Source organism: Branchiostoma lanceolatum, chromosome 16 (genome assembly GCF_035083965.1).
Source record: "Branchiostoma lanceolatum isolate klBraLanc5 chromosome 16, klBraLanc5.hap2, whole genome shotgun sequence".
Lineage (NCBI taxonomy): Eukaryota > Metazoa > Chordata > Leptocardii > Amphioxiformes > Branchiostomatidae > Branchiostoma > Branchiostoma lanceolatum.
Window position 1 is genome coordinate 14024519 of NC_089737.1, and position 15913 is coordinate 14040431.

At 42.3% G+C, this 15913-nt stretch overlaps 1 protein-coding gene across 1 annotated transcript; it reads left to right on the top strand.

Annotated features, from left to right (window-relative positions):
- Positions 1-3440: 3440 nt before the first annotated feature.
- LOC136422108 (exoglucanase A-like) lies at positions 3441-8307 on the top strand. Its single transcript, XM_066409758.1, has 7 exons — positions 3441-3447; positions 3600-3887; positions 4494-4781; positions 5443-5730; positions 6575-6862; positions 7941-8167; positions 8263-8307. Exons 1-7 carry the CDS (start codon positions 3441-3443, stop codon positions 8305-8307), a joined length of 1431 nt encoding a protein of 476 aa, XP_066265855.1.
- Positions 8308-15913: the final 7606 nt, after the last annotated feature.

The window sequence follows — 15913 nt, forward strand, 5'->3', positions numbered from 1 at the left end:
GGTTACAGCGGCGACAGTTGTGAAACAGGTGAGTAACTAAAAACACCTCTACATTTACTGCATTTGGACTGAGTAGGCATTAAAGAAAATGGGTCTTGAGTCTTGGCTGCATCCAGGTCATTGCGTAAAAGGGGACAGGCTTTTTAGCGAATGCCCACAAACGCCCACTCTGGCGAAGTCCGCGCTGCACGAATCTAATTTTTTTTGCTTGGAATATGTTCAGGTTGTGCTCCCATTAATTAATCCTGAGTTTCAAGTCAATCCATCTATCCGAAGTTAAATAAAGCGAACTTGAAGATTTTTACCTGGCTTTTTAGCGAATGCCCAGCAAAAAAAGGCTTTTTAGCGAATGCCCACTATATTAGGCAAAATATCCGCCATCGTGACACGGGCGCTAAATCTAACACCATAGACATGTTTAAAATGTTGTCCCCTGAATGTGTACTCAGTTTCCGTGCTGTACACGCCTGTAAAGTCACTTTATTTTACGAAATACACGGCGCGGCCCGCGGCACGTATTCGGGGTAGAGGCCGCTAGTAACCTGTCCCAAATATGCAAATGAGCCGCCATATTGGATTTTTACGTCCGGGGCAGTGGATTCCCACGCCGTGTATTTCGTAAAATAAAGTGACTTTACAGGTGTGTACAGCACGGAAACTGAGTACACATTCAGGGGACAACTAGTTGAACATGTTTATGGTGTTAGATTTAGCGCCCGTGTCACGATGGCCGATATTTTGGCTGATATAGTGGGCATTCGCTAAAAAGCCTTTTTTGCTGGGCATTCGCTAAAAAGCCAGGTAAGAATCTTCAAGTTCGCTTTATTTAACTTCGGATCGATGGATTGACTTGAAACTCAGGATTAATTAATGGGAGCACAACCTGAACATATTCCAAGCAAAAAAAATTAGATTCGTGCAGCGCGGACTTCGCCAGAGTGGGCGTTTGTGGGCATTCGCTAAAAAGCCGATGCGGCGTAAAAGCACTACTGTTGGCCAGTGTAGAAAATTTCATTGCTAATTGTTACTCTACTCAATTGTAAATTTTTGTGTTCCAAAGATCTACAAAGAGGTAGCTAAAAGTGTCCGAAGTTTCAACTTCCATTCTAACTTGTGTTTGTTCCAACTTCATTGACATAACTGCCAATATTGAACCTTGTTCCAGATATCGATGAGTGTGCCTCTGGTCCATGTCAGAATGGTGGTGTCTGCAGCAATGAAGTGAACAGGTACACGTGTGATTGTGCTGATGGTTACAGCGGCGACAGTTGTGAAACAGGTGAGTAACTAAAAACACCTCTACATTTACTGCATTTGGACTGAGTTTACCAGCAATTAACAAAAATGTTCTAGGTGTTGGGTCATGGCTTATCTAAACATTCTATGGACGAATCGGTGCTATTCGGCGGTTCCCTCATCCGTGTTCCGGCTGGTTTCAGGTTCTGCTCCAATTTGTCGGGACGGTGACCTCAAACAAAGTATGCACCCCCGCTTTAGCGATATCCTGAGACACTTATGGGATTTTCAAAAGTTTCAAAAGTGCGTACTTTAATCGAGAAAATATGGTAATACATTTTATACATTTACAGTGCAACAGCAATATAGTATAATCTAAGGAAAAATGTAATCAAATTACAAGACATGTATGATATGTTTTTGAACTGATAAGAGCAGAACAACACTTGTTGATAATGGTGTAATTATTTTTTACAGATGTAGATGAGTGCGCTTCCACTCCCTGTCAAAATGATGGAACTTGTAATGATCAAGTCAATGGATACACTTGCACTTGTGCCCCAACATACATTGGGACTAATTGTGAAACAGGTATGTCTTAGTAACTTGGAATCATTCTTTTTGGGGTATGCAGTGACTTAAAGTTGAAGGTGCACTTTCAGATACACTATACATCATGTATATTACATGATTTAATTCAATTTATTACGTCTTAAGCTGATATGAATGAGTCTTGCCCCATCATGCAAAGGGTAAGAATCCTTAGATCTGTACTAAAATATGATAATTGCATCTTCATTTAAAGGCCCATAGGCGCACATGTCACTTGCTTATGTCAAGTGTACCAATTAGTACAGTAGAATCCGCTTAACTGCACCACCCATTTGTCAGCATTTTTGGTGCAATTATCCGGCTGGTACAATTATGCAAAATGCCCAGCTGGACCGCACCACCATGGTCGGGGGGTGTATTGTTAGTCAGGAACACTAGCACAAAGAAAACATGACCCTTTGCTGAAAGAAATGACTTGGAACCTGTTTTGATTTTGCATTCTTTCATTTTTTTCATGCGATCTATCGCATTCATTTACAACACACGTAACGTTACAGGGGAGGCATTCTGAAACATCATCATGGGATAACAGTTTCTGTGTTACATTACGTAGAGTACAGTTAACGTTGTCGATTTACGTAAATCATGTACTGTCATGAAACTAGGAATTGAAACTAAAAGTTGGTTACTGATTACGGGTGAGCCCAGAGCAGTGCCCCCTCTCATGTCTGGACAGATTTGACTTTAGACATCATGGTAGTGAATTGTACAATGTACAATGTACCCGCCCGGGACCTCCCATACGATTCCTATCCACTTCACTGGCAATGGAGACCGGCTTCTTTCATTACTTAAAACAGTTTTAAACATATTGGCAGTATTGCGCCTTTACACTGGCAGGTATCGGCTCATTTGTACAGAGTTTGCCGATTTTTAGTGCACCTTTTTACTCAACTTGTCAAGGATTTTTGAAAATTTTTTTGGTGCAGGCATCCGGCATTGGTGACAATGCGCGGTGCAGATATGCGAAGTCACTAACAATGTAGTGAATGGGAACCGATTTGGGGATTTGGTGGAATTAAATGGAATGCGCGTTTATCTGGGGTGCAATTAAGTGGCTTCGTCTGTAATACAAAATACATTCAAGTATAATGGAAACCTGGTAGAATGTATTCTAAGGGCATTTTGCGCATTGCATATTCATTTGATAAACTCCTGGTAAAGTGGGTTACAGCAAGGTAGGTTAAATGTATGTTTGATTTATGATGTGGGGGAAATCCTGTAAATAAATGTCTTCATATTTTACAGCTGTAGGCCAAGCTGGTACAATCAGTATTGAACCAGATGATGTGTCAGAGACCAGCATCAAGATCACCTGGGCAGCTGCGTCTGGGACTGTAGACAGCTACACTGTCAGCATCAATCCTGCTGGTACCAACACTAACCCTGACAGTGTGGATGCTGCCACACGAGAGTACACCTTCAATGGTCTGACACCAGGAGACCTGTACACAATCAGTGTTACATCTGTTAGGTTGGACGTAAGCGGTACGGCAACAACAAAGCAGCAGAGAACAAGTAAGTGATTAATATGATGTTTATTGTTTCAACACACTTCTTGATGCAGGACATTAGGTAGCAAGACAGTAATGATGCAGTGTCTTTAGAAATACCTGAAAATTTGGTTGCGAGAAGTTGCAGTTCAGTGTGGATGATTCAGGTCTGGTAGCTGATTGTGGCTGAGCCTCAGCCTAAACCAATTCGCTTTAATTCATTTTCATCCTAACAGCCCTTTACTTTGCACCCCCCAGTGCCTAATGCTCCGGGTGCCGTCAGTCTGAATGGTGCACAGACCACCACAGGCATCCCAGTAACCTGGGTAGCTGCTGCAGATGGAGGCTTACGTTCTGGCTATGAGGTTGTCTACACCCCAGACAGTGGTTCTGCACTTGCTGCAGTTCCAGAAGGTAGTTCTGCCACCTCGAGTGCTGGACCGACCCTGATTCCTGGTCAGCTGTACACCATCGAGGTTTATGCCGTGAGTGGGACAGGTGGAACCAAGACACAGAGCGCAAAGATGAGCACCACAGTCAGAACATGTATGTCAGGCCTTTTATCAATTTTTGCTGCTAGGGTGACATGGCAGAAAGGGCTATCTTTATTTCGGATAACAACATTGGTCTTACTTCAGAAATGGTACAGTGCAGATTTTGCGTAAGATTATACAATTAAGATTCTGTGAAACTATCCGATTCCTACACAACTTCTATGAACTTTATTCAGGCAAAAATAAAACACACACTCTGATATATAGTTGCATCCCTTATAAGATGACATGATCAAGTTTTGATCAGCTGGATGAAAAAATGTACATACGATTATGTTAATTTGAACAGATTGGTTGGTCGCAGGGCTACAAAACTATTTACCACACAAGTTGGATGGGACGTAGCTCCAGTTACACTAACTAAAACAAGTGGTGCCAAAAAGGGATTACAAGTTTTGTCAGCTTGGCAGGGAATTGGAGGCACCCTGCGGCTGGCTTTGTCATATGAAGCAAATTTGTGGCTAGAACATAATACAACTTAAAGAGTTTGTGATTTGTGCAAGTACAAAAAATGACTAGACATATAGTCTTGTACCATATGATCTGTCCAGCATGATTTGCTTTTCATCCTAACAGCCCTTTACTTTGCACCCCCCAGTGCCCAATGCTCCGGGTGCCGTCAGTCTGAATGGTGCACAGACCACCACAGGCATCCCAGTAACCTGGGTAGCTGCTGCAGATGGAGGCTTACGTTCTGGCTATGAGGTTGTCTACACCCCAGACAGTGGTTCTGCACTTGCTGCAGTTCCAGAAGGTAGTTCTGCCACCTCGAGTGCTGGACCGACCCTGATTCCTGGTCAGCTGTACACCATCGAGGTTTATGCCGTGAGTGGGACAGGAGAAGACAAGACACAGAGCGCAAAGATGAGCACCACAGTCAGAACATGTATGTCAGGCCTTTTATCAATTTTTGCTGCCAGGATGACATGGCAGAAATGTTTATCAAAGAGAGCAACTCTACTTGATGAATGGCACTGTGTAAATTTTGTGTAAGATACAGATAAAATTCTGCAAAACTGTTCCTTTCTGTACACTATTTTATGAATTCAATCTTTTTATGACAAATACAAAACAGGCCTTACTGTACCATTGGTCCTCCCCATTAGAGTGAGTCCTGATTTATTCTTGGATGAGGCAGTTGCAAAAATGTACATCACATTATGATAGCTAAGCTCTTGAACAGATTAGTTTGTTGCAGGGATGTACAAAAATACCACATAATTTGGATGGGCAGAAGCTGCCATTAAGTCAGCAATTGGTTCCAAAAATGTTTTTTTTACAAGTTTTGCCAGATTTGCAGGCAAGTGGGGATGGCTGATTCACACTGATTGACTTTTCACTCCTAACCCATACATATCTAACTCTGTCTTTTGAAACAATCTAGTGCAGTGCCCCTAGCCTATTTGATAACAACCGCTTCCATTCTGTAGTAGTGTGGCAAAAGAAGAATTTCAAACACGTCAATCCCTTGTTGATGACTAAATTGCTGCATTCTCTTGGGCCAGATTTGCTTCTTGTCCTAACAGCCTTTCACTGCATCCCCCCAGTGCCCAATGCTCCCGGTGCCGTCAGTCTGAATGGTGCACAGACCACCACAGGCATCCCAGTAACCTGGGTAGCTGCTGCAGATGGAGGCTTACGTTCTGGCTATGAGGTTGTCTACACCCCAGACAGTGGTTCTGCACTTGCTGCAGTTCCAGAAGGTAGTTCTGCCACCTCGAGTGCTGGACCGACCCTGATTCCTGGTCAGCTGTACACCATCGAGGTTTATGCCGTGAGTGGGACAGGAGAAGACAAGACACAGAGCGCAAAGATGAGCACCACAGTCAGAACATGTATGTCAGGCCTTTTAGCATTTGCTGCTAGGTTGACATAGCCAGATGTGTGCTTGCAGTTGCTTAACTCAATGAATGGCACGGTATAAGATACAAATGTGTACATTTTAGATTCCGCAAAGTTGAATGTATGATTCTGTGTATTACTCTGCCCAGAAATCTTATCAATTTGATTGGTTAGGAAAGAAAGAAAACAGAGTGTCCAATGCTCTCTCCCATGATAATGACCTGATTGACTTTTTGATCAGATGGTTGAAAAATGTAGCAAAACTTGTAATAAGTTGATCCCAATAGTGCTTGGGTTGCAGGGCTATAAAAAAACTAGCAAACAAATTGGTATGGCAGAAGCAATCTGCAATGAATTTAATAACTTAAATAAGCGGTACCAAAAATGGACAGTTTTGTCAACATTGCAGGCAGTGGCAGTGACAGATTGTATTACACTACATGTAAATGACTTTCATATTATTGCCTTTTGAAGCAATGTAATGAAGTGATCCCAGCCTATTTGATGACAACCACCTTACATTCTGTGATACTGTAAATGCATTCAAGTTTGCATGGTTTCTATTTCGCAGTGGTTTTAAGTTTGTGATTGATTTATAGGTGGCAAAAAAAGTTTTGCAGTGGTTTTAATTTTACGCTGAAAGGTCACTTCAAAAACCGTAAACATAAAACCACAGCGAACATAACTGCCTAAATGTTTTACAGTTGTGTCTGGCAAAAGAAGAATTCTAAACACATCAATTCTTAGTTGATGAGACTGGCAAAATTGAAGTATTCTCTGATCAGCATGACTTGTTTTGTATCCTTGGCTAACAGCCCTTTTCCTTGCACCCCCTAGTGCCCAATGCTCCGGGTGCCATCAGTCTGAATGGTGCACAGACCACCACAGGCATCCCAGTAACCTGGGTAGCTGCTGCAGATGGAGGCTTACGTTCTGGCTATGAGGTTGTCTACACCCCAGACAGTGGTTCTGCACTTGCTGCAGTTCCAGAAGGTAGTTCTGCCACCTCGAGTGCTGGACCGACCCTGGTTCCTGGTCAGCTGTACACCATCGAGGTTTATGCCGTGAGTGGGACAGGAGAAGACAAGACACAGAGTGAAAGGATGAGCACCACAGTCAGAACATGTACGTCAGGCTTTTATAAATTTTTGCTGTTTGGGTTGTGTTAAATTTTTTCAGAGCGCCTTCGTGAATGGTAGTGTGCAGATTTTGTGTAAGATACAGAGCTGCTGTGAAACTGTCCGATTCTCTGTGTTTATTTATTTAGTACACCTGATTTTTATAAACTCAGACAAAAATGAACCATGAACTTTGCTGCATAATTGTTCCTCCCCCCAGTAGATTATGATGCAGTTTTGATCAGCTGGATGAAAAAATGTAAATAAAGATTATTTAAATTATGATGATTTGAACAGATTGGTTGGTCGTAGGGCTACAAAACTATTTACCACACAAGTTGGATGGGACGTAGCTCCAGTTACACTAACTAAAACAAGTGGTGCCAAAAAGGGATTACAAGTTTTGTCAGCTTGGCAGGGAATTGGAGGCACCCTGCGGCTGGCTTTGTCATATGAAGCAAATTTGTGGCTAGAACATAATATAGGGTTAATGACCCGCCCCGAGGTCTATACGGTTTGATAAGGCATGGTCGTTCCTATTTGCGACCTTGGCACTTTATGAGGTGGTTATAGGAACGACCATGCCTTATCACACCGTATAGACCGAAGGAAGGCGGGTCATTAACGTTATTTTCATATAGCCATTGTCCATGTCATGCTAGTAGTTAGTAATAACGTTACTGTGTGCAGTATTTGATTTTGTGTCATACCTGGGCCGCAAAAACGTTCGCTACGGGTGTTCCGCATCACATGGGGTTCTATAGAATGTTTAGAATGCATTTCGAGTGTTCCGGTTGAGCTTCTGCCGAACATTCGAACGCAAAAGCAGGTCTGTACGAAGTTTACAGACCCGCGGGTCCATATGAATTTTACAGACCCGCTTTTGCGGGTTTGTATGAAGATTACAGACCCGCAAATGGAGCCTTCTGATTGGTCAACGACATCTACCTATATGATAATGCAACTTAAAGAGTTTGTGATTTGTGCATGTACAAAAAATGACTAGACATATAGTCTTGTACCATATGATCCATCCAGCATGATTTGCTTTTCATCCTAACAGCCCTTTTCCTTGCACCCCCTAGTGCCCAATGCTCCGGGTGCCGTCAGTCTGAATGGTGCACAGACCACCACAGGCATCCCAGTAACCTGGGTAGCTGCTGCAGATGGAGGCTTACGTTCTGGCTATGAGGTTGTCTACACCCCAGACAGTGGTTCTGCACTTGCTGCAGTTCCAGAAGGTAGTTCAGCCACCTCGAGTGCTGGACCGACCCTGATTCCTGGTCAGCTGTACACCATCGAGGTTTATGCCGTGAGTGGGACAGGAGAAGACAAGACACAGAGCGCAAAGATGAGCACCACAGTCAGAACATGTATGTCAGGCCTTTTATCAATTTTTGCTGCCAGGATGACATGGCAGAAATGTTTATCAAAGAGAGCAACTCTACTTGATGAATGGCACTGTGTAAATTTTGTGTAAGATACAGATAAAATTCTGCAAAACTGTTCCTTTCTGTACACTATTTTATGAATTCAATCTTTTTAGGACAAATACAAAACAGGCCTTACTGCACCATTGGTCCTCCCCATTAGAGTGAGTCCTGATTTATTCTTGGATGAGGCAGTTGCAAAAATGTACATCACATTATGATAGCTAAGCTCTTGAACAGATTAGTTTGTTGCAGGGATGTACAAAAATACCACATAATTTGGATGGGCAGAAGCTGCCATTAAGTCAGCAATTGGTTCCAAAAAAGAACAGATTTGCATGCAAGTGGGGGTGGCTGGTTTTATCACACTGATTGACTTTTCACTCCTTACCCATTCATATCTAACTCAGAGTCTGTCTTTTGAAGCAATCTCAGACTTAAGTGAAGTGCCTCTAGCCTATTTGATGACAACCGCTTCCATTCTGTGATAGTGTGGCAAAAGAAGAATTTCAAACAAATCAATAATCCTGGTTGATGAAACTTTGAATTGCTGCTTTCCCTGGCTAGCATGATTTGGTTCAAGTCCTAACAGCCCTTTACTTTGCACCCCCCAGTGCCCAATGCTCCCGGTACCGTCAGTCTGAATGGTGCACAGACCACCACAGGCATCCCAGTAACCTGGGTAGCTGCTGCAGATGGAGGCTTACGTTCTGGCTATGAGGTTGTCTACACCCCAGACAGTGGTTCTGCACTTGCTGCAGTTCCAGAAGGTAGTTCAGCCACCTCGAGTGCTGGACCGACCCTGATTCCTGGTCAGCTGTACACCATCGAGGTTTATGCCGTGAGTGGGACAGGTGGAGACAAGACAGAGAGTGAAAGGATGAGCACCACAGTCAGAACATGTAGGGTTTTTATCAATTTTCCTGCTAGGTTGACACAGCGTGCGAAATACCTGGTTGGGCAGTTGTGCAGTGCAACAATATGCAATGTAGATTTTGTGAACGTAACTACTGTAACAGATTCAGGTCTAGAATGATTGTCAGTTCTGCCAATTCTTATTGACTCATTAACTAGTTAGAAACGTGATCAATAGTAAGTTTTATTGTATGAATTTAGTATCAGATCCTGGAAAAAATTACCTGTCGAGTACTTGTATTTGTAGAGTCTAAATTATGCAAAGAACTGTCTTTTTTATCATAGTGATTATTACTTGTCAAGCAAGTCATACATATTGTTGATGAAAGAATGTGACAAGGAAGAAAATTGTTATGATAACACTTACAATGTATTAACAGTAAGTAAATACATATTGTTGATTGTGCTAAATCCTGATTCATATACAGAATGTACATTGTGTACCTTAAAGTCAGGCCAAAGTAAAGCTGAGAGTTGATATCAGGTAAAGATGTAACTTTTATAGGCAAGTCAGCCAAACAGTTGAGGTTGCTGAATGCTAATTTTTATCATGATATTGTACATATTGGTTTATGATGTCAAGACATTATTTATATTTATTACTTATCATTTCTTCAAACTTTGTAGTGCCCAATGCTCCAGGTGCCGTCAGCGTAGATGAGAATGCGGTGACCACCACAGGCATCCCAATAAGCTGGGCAGCTGCTGCAGATGGAGGCTTACGTTCTGGCTATGAGGTTGTCTACACCCCAGACAGTGGTTCTGCACTTGCTGCAGTTCCAGAAGGTAGTTCTGCCACCTCGAGTGCTGGACCGACCCTGGTTCCTGGTCAGCTGTACACCATCGAGGTTTATGCCGTGAGTGGGACAGGAGAAGACAAGACACAGAGCGCAAAGATGAGCACCACAGTCAGAACATGTAGGGTTTTTATCAATTTTCCTGCTAGGTTGACACAGTGTGCGAAATACCTGGTTGTGCAGTTATGCAGTACAACAATATTATACAATTTAGATTTTGTGAACGTAACTACTGTAACAGAATCAGGTCTAGAATGATTGTCAATTCTGCCAATTCTTATTGACTCATTAACTAGTTAGAAACATGATCAATAGTAAGTATCTAGTATTAGATCCTGGAAAAAATTACCTGTCGAGTACTTGTATTTGTAGAGTCTAAATTATGCAAAGAACTGTCTTTTTTTTATCATAGTGATTGTTACAGTACAAGCAAGTAATACATATTGTTGATGAAAAAATGTGACAAGGAAGAAAATTGTTATGATAACAGTAAGAAATACATGTTGTTGATTGTCCTAAATCCTGATTCAAATACAGAATGTACATTGTGTACCTTAAAGTTAGGCGAAGGTAAAGCTGAGAGTTGATATCAGGTAAAGATGTAACTTTTATAGGCAAGTCAGCCAATTCAGCCAAACAGTTGAGGTTGCTGAATGCTAATTTTTATCATGATATTGGTTTATGATCTCAAGACATTATTTTTATTCATTACTTATCATTTCTTCAAACTTTGCAGTGCCCAATGCTCCAGGTGCTATCAGCGTAGATGAGAATGCGGTGACCACCACGGGCATCCCAATAAGCTGGGCAGCTGCTGCAGATGGAGGCTTACGTTCTGGCTATGAGGTTGTCTACACCCCAGACAGTGGTTCTGCACTTGCTGCAGTTCCAGAAGGTAGTTCTGCCACCTCGAGTGCTGGACCGACCCTGGTTCCTGGTCAGCTGTACACCATCGAGGTTTATGCCGTGAGTGGGACAGGTGGAGACAAGACACAGAGCGCAAGGATGGAGACCACAGTCAGAACAAGTAGGTTTTCTCTCTTAATGCTTCATATACTAGTTATTGTGTCATTGGTGTTTTCTCATTGTTATTGGGTGGGCCGACTACTGTCTCTTCAAACCAGTGGCTGCATTGCGAGGAGCTTACAATTGCTGGGGTTAGATCACATTAGGGTCTGACTGCAAGGGCTTCAACAGTAAGTTGGCATATTCTTTTCACCAAACATTAAGTTTGATGGAAGTTCCATACTTACAACATGGCACATGTCAGTCATTCCACAGCTTATGATTATCAAACAACTTGAACTCCACTTGAACTTGAACTATTATCAAACAACATTACTTTGTATTATCCATGTAATGTACATATAAAGAGCTGAGTTGTAAGTATAATTGATTCAAAACTCCAACAGAAGACATAAAATATGTTGCAGTACATGTATAAGGCACACATGGTTTGATCTGGACATAAAACAATGAAACCATTCCTTCTGATGCTGCTATCATGTAGGTTGTCAAAGGCACTTTTTGGAAGAACTTGTGAGCATTTTTGGGAGACAGAAAAAATTGGAAACCATTCCTCCTGGCTAGGAGTGTGCTTAATAGTATTTTCTGCCATTAAGACAATTCCTTGTTTTTTTACTTGTTACAGCTCCGATTCTATGCTTTTCAGTAGCAAATCCTAGAGAAAAATACAGAAGCTGAAAGGTTGACCTCCATCTAATGAATGATTGTGATGGCACAAAATGCCTTTGCCAGAATTATCATCCATTGTACTTTTTGTTATTAAAAGGAATCTTCAGGCACTTGTACATGTTTTCGTAGATCCCAATCCTCCAGGAGTCCTCGCAACCTTGCTGTTACATCCTTTGACAACCAACATTGGCCTGAGCTGGGATGCACCTGACAGTACTAGTGCTGACAGTGTAACATTTGCCAAGTACAGAATCACATACTCAAAGGCAGATTACAAACTGTGATGATGAATGAGACCAGTTCCACAAACTTCACTTTGACTGAGCTGTCCCCAGGAGTTCTGTACAGCATCAGTCTGCCTAATTCAAGATTTCTACACCTTTTTCCAGGTTCTTCATCTCTAGACTTTGCAGCTAATGAGTGCCTGGCTATTATGTTTAGTAACTGGCAATGCATAATATCTTGGAGTTTCTTTCCTCCCTGCTTCTTTGGACTCTGAGACAAACAACATTATAGAAGAGGTGTCTTCAGCTGCAGATTGTTCCATACCAGTTCTTTGACTGGCTAGGCTGTATAAATGTTCTACAATGTAGACATTTTATTATGCCTACTAATCAATCCATTCCTTTGCTTTTCTGCTAAAGCAGAACTTGATATTCTTATCTTCATTGGAACGTACATGTATCTATGAAAGTGTTCCAATTGCCAAGAACTTCAAACTGTCCTACTCAACATTGCCTGAAAGTCACTTTGTGTCAGTCATAATAATCTATATACCTGTAATCTAAGTTGATTTACGTTGCTGTATATCTCCTCACAATGTCTGCATAGAGCCAAATGCACCAACAAGCTTCAGTGGTGAAACTGAAGGCACAACCACCATTGGCCTGAGCTGGGCTGTACCTGAAAGTGCCAACGGTGCAACATTTGCCGAGTACCTGATCACATACAACCCATCTGGTGGTACCAGTAAGCCTATAGAGATCACTGAGTCAGACACAGATGCCACCAGCGCCAGTCTGACAGGACTGTCCCCAGGTGTTGAGTACACCATCAGTCTGGTGGCTGTGAGTGCAGACCCTAACTCTACTGAAAGTGCATTGGTATCAGTGACTGTCAGGACAAGTGAGTTGTCCATGAGCTGAACTGTGACAGCAGACAAGTCTCAAACTAACCCTGCATGTCAGCTCAGATTCAAGATTTCTAGACATGATCCAGATTCTTCATCTCTCAACTTTGCAGCTAATGAGTGCCTGGCTATCCTGTTAAGTAATTGGCAATGCATAATATCTTGGAGTTTCTTTACTCCTGACTTCTTTGGACTCATCCAACGACATCATAAAAGAGGTCTCTTCAGCTGCATTTTCCTTTGCCTGCAGATTGTTCCATACCAGTTCTTTGACTGGCTAGGCTGTATAAATGTTCTACAATGTAGACAGTTTATTCCTACTAATTAATCAATCCCTTTGCTTTTCTGCTAAAGCAGAACTTGATGTTCTTATCTTCATTGGAACGTAATAAACTATCTATGAAAGTGTTGCAATTGTCAAGAACTTCAAACTGTCATACTCAACATTGCCAGAAAGTCACTTTGTGTCATTCACCATGAGTATTTTTATGACTTTCAACTTAAGTTGATTTACCTCTCTTCACAATGTTTGCATAGAGCCAAATCCTCCACAGAGCTTCAGTGGTGAAACTCAAGGAACAACCACCATTGGTCTGAGCTGGGATGCACCAAGTACTAACAACGGTGCAACATTTGCCGAGTACAAGATCACCTACACCCCAGCTGGTGGTACTCAACCTGTAGAACTCACTGACCCCACTGACACCAGCACCAGTCTGACAGGACTGTCCCCAGGTGTTGAGTACACCATCAGCCTGGTGGCTGTGAGTGCAGACCCTAACTCCACTGAAAGTGCATCGGTATCAGTGACTGTCAGGACAAGTGAGTTGTCCATGAGCTGTACTGTGACAGCTGAAAAGTCTCAAACTAACCTGCATGGCAGCTCAGATCTAAGACTTCTACGTTTAAGATTCTTCTTCTCAGCTAATGAGTCTCAGGCCAACCTGCTTGGTTGTCAATGCACAAGTCATAGATTCTCTTTCTTCCCACTTCTTTGAATTCATCCAATTATATTTTCATCATGGATGTTTTTTACTGCAATTTCCTTTGCCTGCCGATTGGAACATATCTGCTTCATGGTCATGCCTTTGTCCCCTTGTCTGTCTGATTTCTGTATTATCTGCCAAGTCTACTCCGTTCTAAATCTTCGAGATGTAACAGGCAGATTTGGTTTTCTGATGAAGCAGGACTTGATAGCCTCCTAACTCAGCATATTCTATATCAAAGGTACCTCAAAATTTCATACTCAATGTTGCCAGAGAGTCACTTTGTGTCAGTCACCATTTAGTACATGTATCTTACTCCAGGACCTGTAACTTATATATAAGTTGATTGATGTATATTCACAATGTTTGCATAGAACCAAATGCTCCAACAAACTTCAGTGGAGAAACTGAAGGAACAACCACCATTGGCCTGAGCTGGGCTGTACCTGACAGTGCCAACGGTGCAACATTTGCCGAGTACCTGATCACATATACCCCATCTGGCGGTACCAGTCAGCCTATAGAGATCACTGAGTCAGACACAGATGCCACCAGCACCAGTCTGACAGGACTGTCCCCAGGAGTTCTGTACACCATCAGTCTGGTGGCTGTGAGTGCAGATGACAGTATAGTCAGTGCAGAGGCAGCAGGAGGCCCTCTGACTGTCAGGACAAGTGAGTTCTTCAGGCTGTGCTCTACAGCAGACCGGTCTCAAAGTTCCTCACAATAAATGCCTCACAGGCTAACCTGCATGGCAGCTTTCATTCATGAGCCTTTCATCCTCCTGTCCACCTCTCAACGTTGATGTTTTTGTATCCGTCAGTGTCCGGATTTGTATACAGCTTGTGCTAACTGTCTGGATGAGAAGCATTCAATACAGTAATTTCATTGTAGATCTAACACCTCTCAATCCTCTTTCAGGCAATTCTGCAGAACGGCAAACATATTTTTTGTCAATCTCTATTTTGTCTATTTTCTCTGTTGTTCGACAAAAGCCTTCATCCCATTGTTAAGAACCTCTAAATTTCAGACTCAACAGTTGCCAGAAGTTCCTTTTTACTATCAGTGTCAATTTCTAATCATCTTTTTTTATTACCAAGTTGATTTACATCTATTCACAATGTTTGCATAGAGCCAAATGCTCCAACAAGCTTCCGTGGTGAAACTCAAGGTACAACCACCATTGGCCTGAGCTGGGCTGTACCTGATGGTGCCAACAGTGCAACATTTGCCAAGTACAAGATCACATACACCTCATCTGGTGGTGCTCAACCTGTAGAAATCACTGACACAGATGCCACCAGCACCACCCTGACAGGACTGTCCCCAGGTGTTGAGTACAGCATCAGTCTGGTGGCTGTGAGTGCAGATGACAGTATAGTCAGTGCAGAGGCAGCGGGAGGACCTCTGACTGTCAGGACAAGTGAGTTGTCCATGAGCTGTACTCTACAGCAAACAAGCCTCAGGCTAACCAGCATGGCAGCTCTGGTGCAAGATTTCAACATCAAATTCTTTCTCCTTCCATTTTGCAGCTGCTAAGTCTCAGGCTTACCTTGATGATCTCTAAATGCATAAAAGTCTTGTAAACTATAATTCAATTCTTTTATTCCAACTTCAATGGATTTCGGTTTTCCTTGGTAAATATAAATGGGAGTAATTTGAAGGTCAATTTCCTTTGCTTGGTCCACACCTGATTCATGCTTCTCTACACTTGCCTGACTTTTGTGTAAATGTAACAGAATGTAACTGTTTAATAAGATTTTGGTGCAATTTTACTTTAAATTTAGACAGTACAGAATTTAACATGTCTAAAGTAAGAGCTAAATATCATGTAAAAACTGTGTCTTACATGCTCATTTACAAATTGTAGATCCAAATGCTCCGGAAGGCTTTACTGTCACAACCTTTGATACAACCAACATTTCTCTGAGCTGGACTGAACCTGACAGTGAAAACAGTGCAACATTTGACAAGTACAGAATCACATACAGCCCATCTGGTAGTACTGATCAGACTAGAGTGGTCGTTGACACTACTGCCACCGGTACCAGTCTGACAGGACTGTCCCCAGGAGTTCAGTACACCATCAGTCTGGTGTCTGTGAGT

Excerpts from the sequence above, each read along its gene's own strand:
- LOC136422108 (XM_066409758.1), top strand. Across the intron at positions 3,888-4,493 it reads GAGCACCACAGTCAGAACAT|TGCCCAATGCTCCGGGTGCC; the intron begins GTATGTCAGGCC and ends TGCACCCCCCAG. Across the intron at positions 5,731-6,574 it reads GAGCACCACAGTCAGAACAT|TGCCCAATGCTCCGGGTGCC; the intron begins GTATGTCAGGCC and ends TGCACCCCCTAG.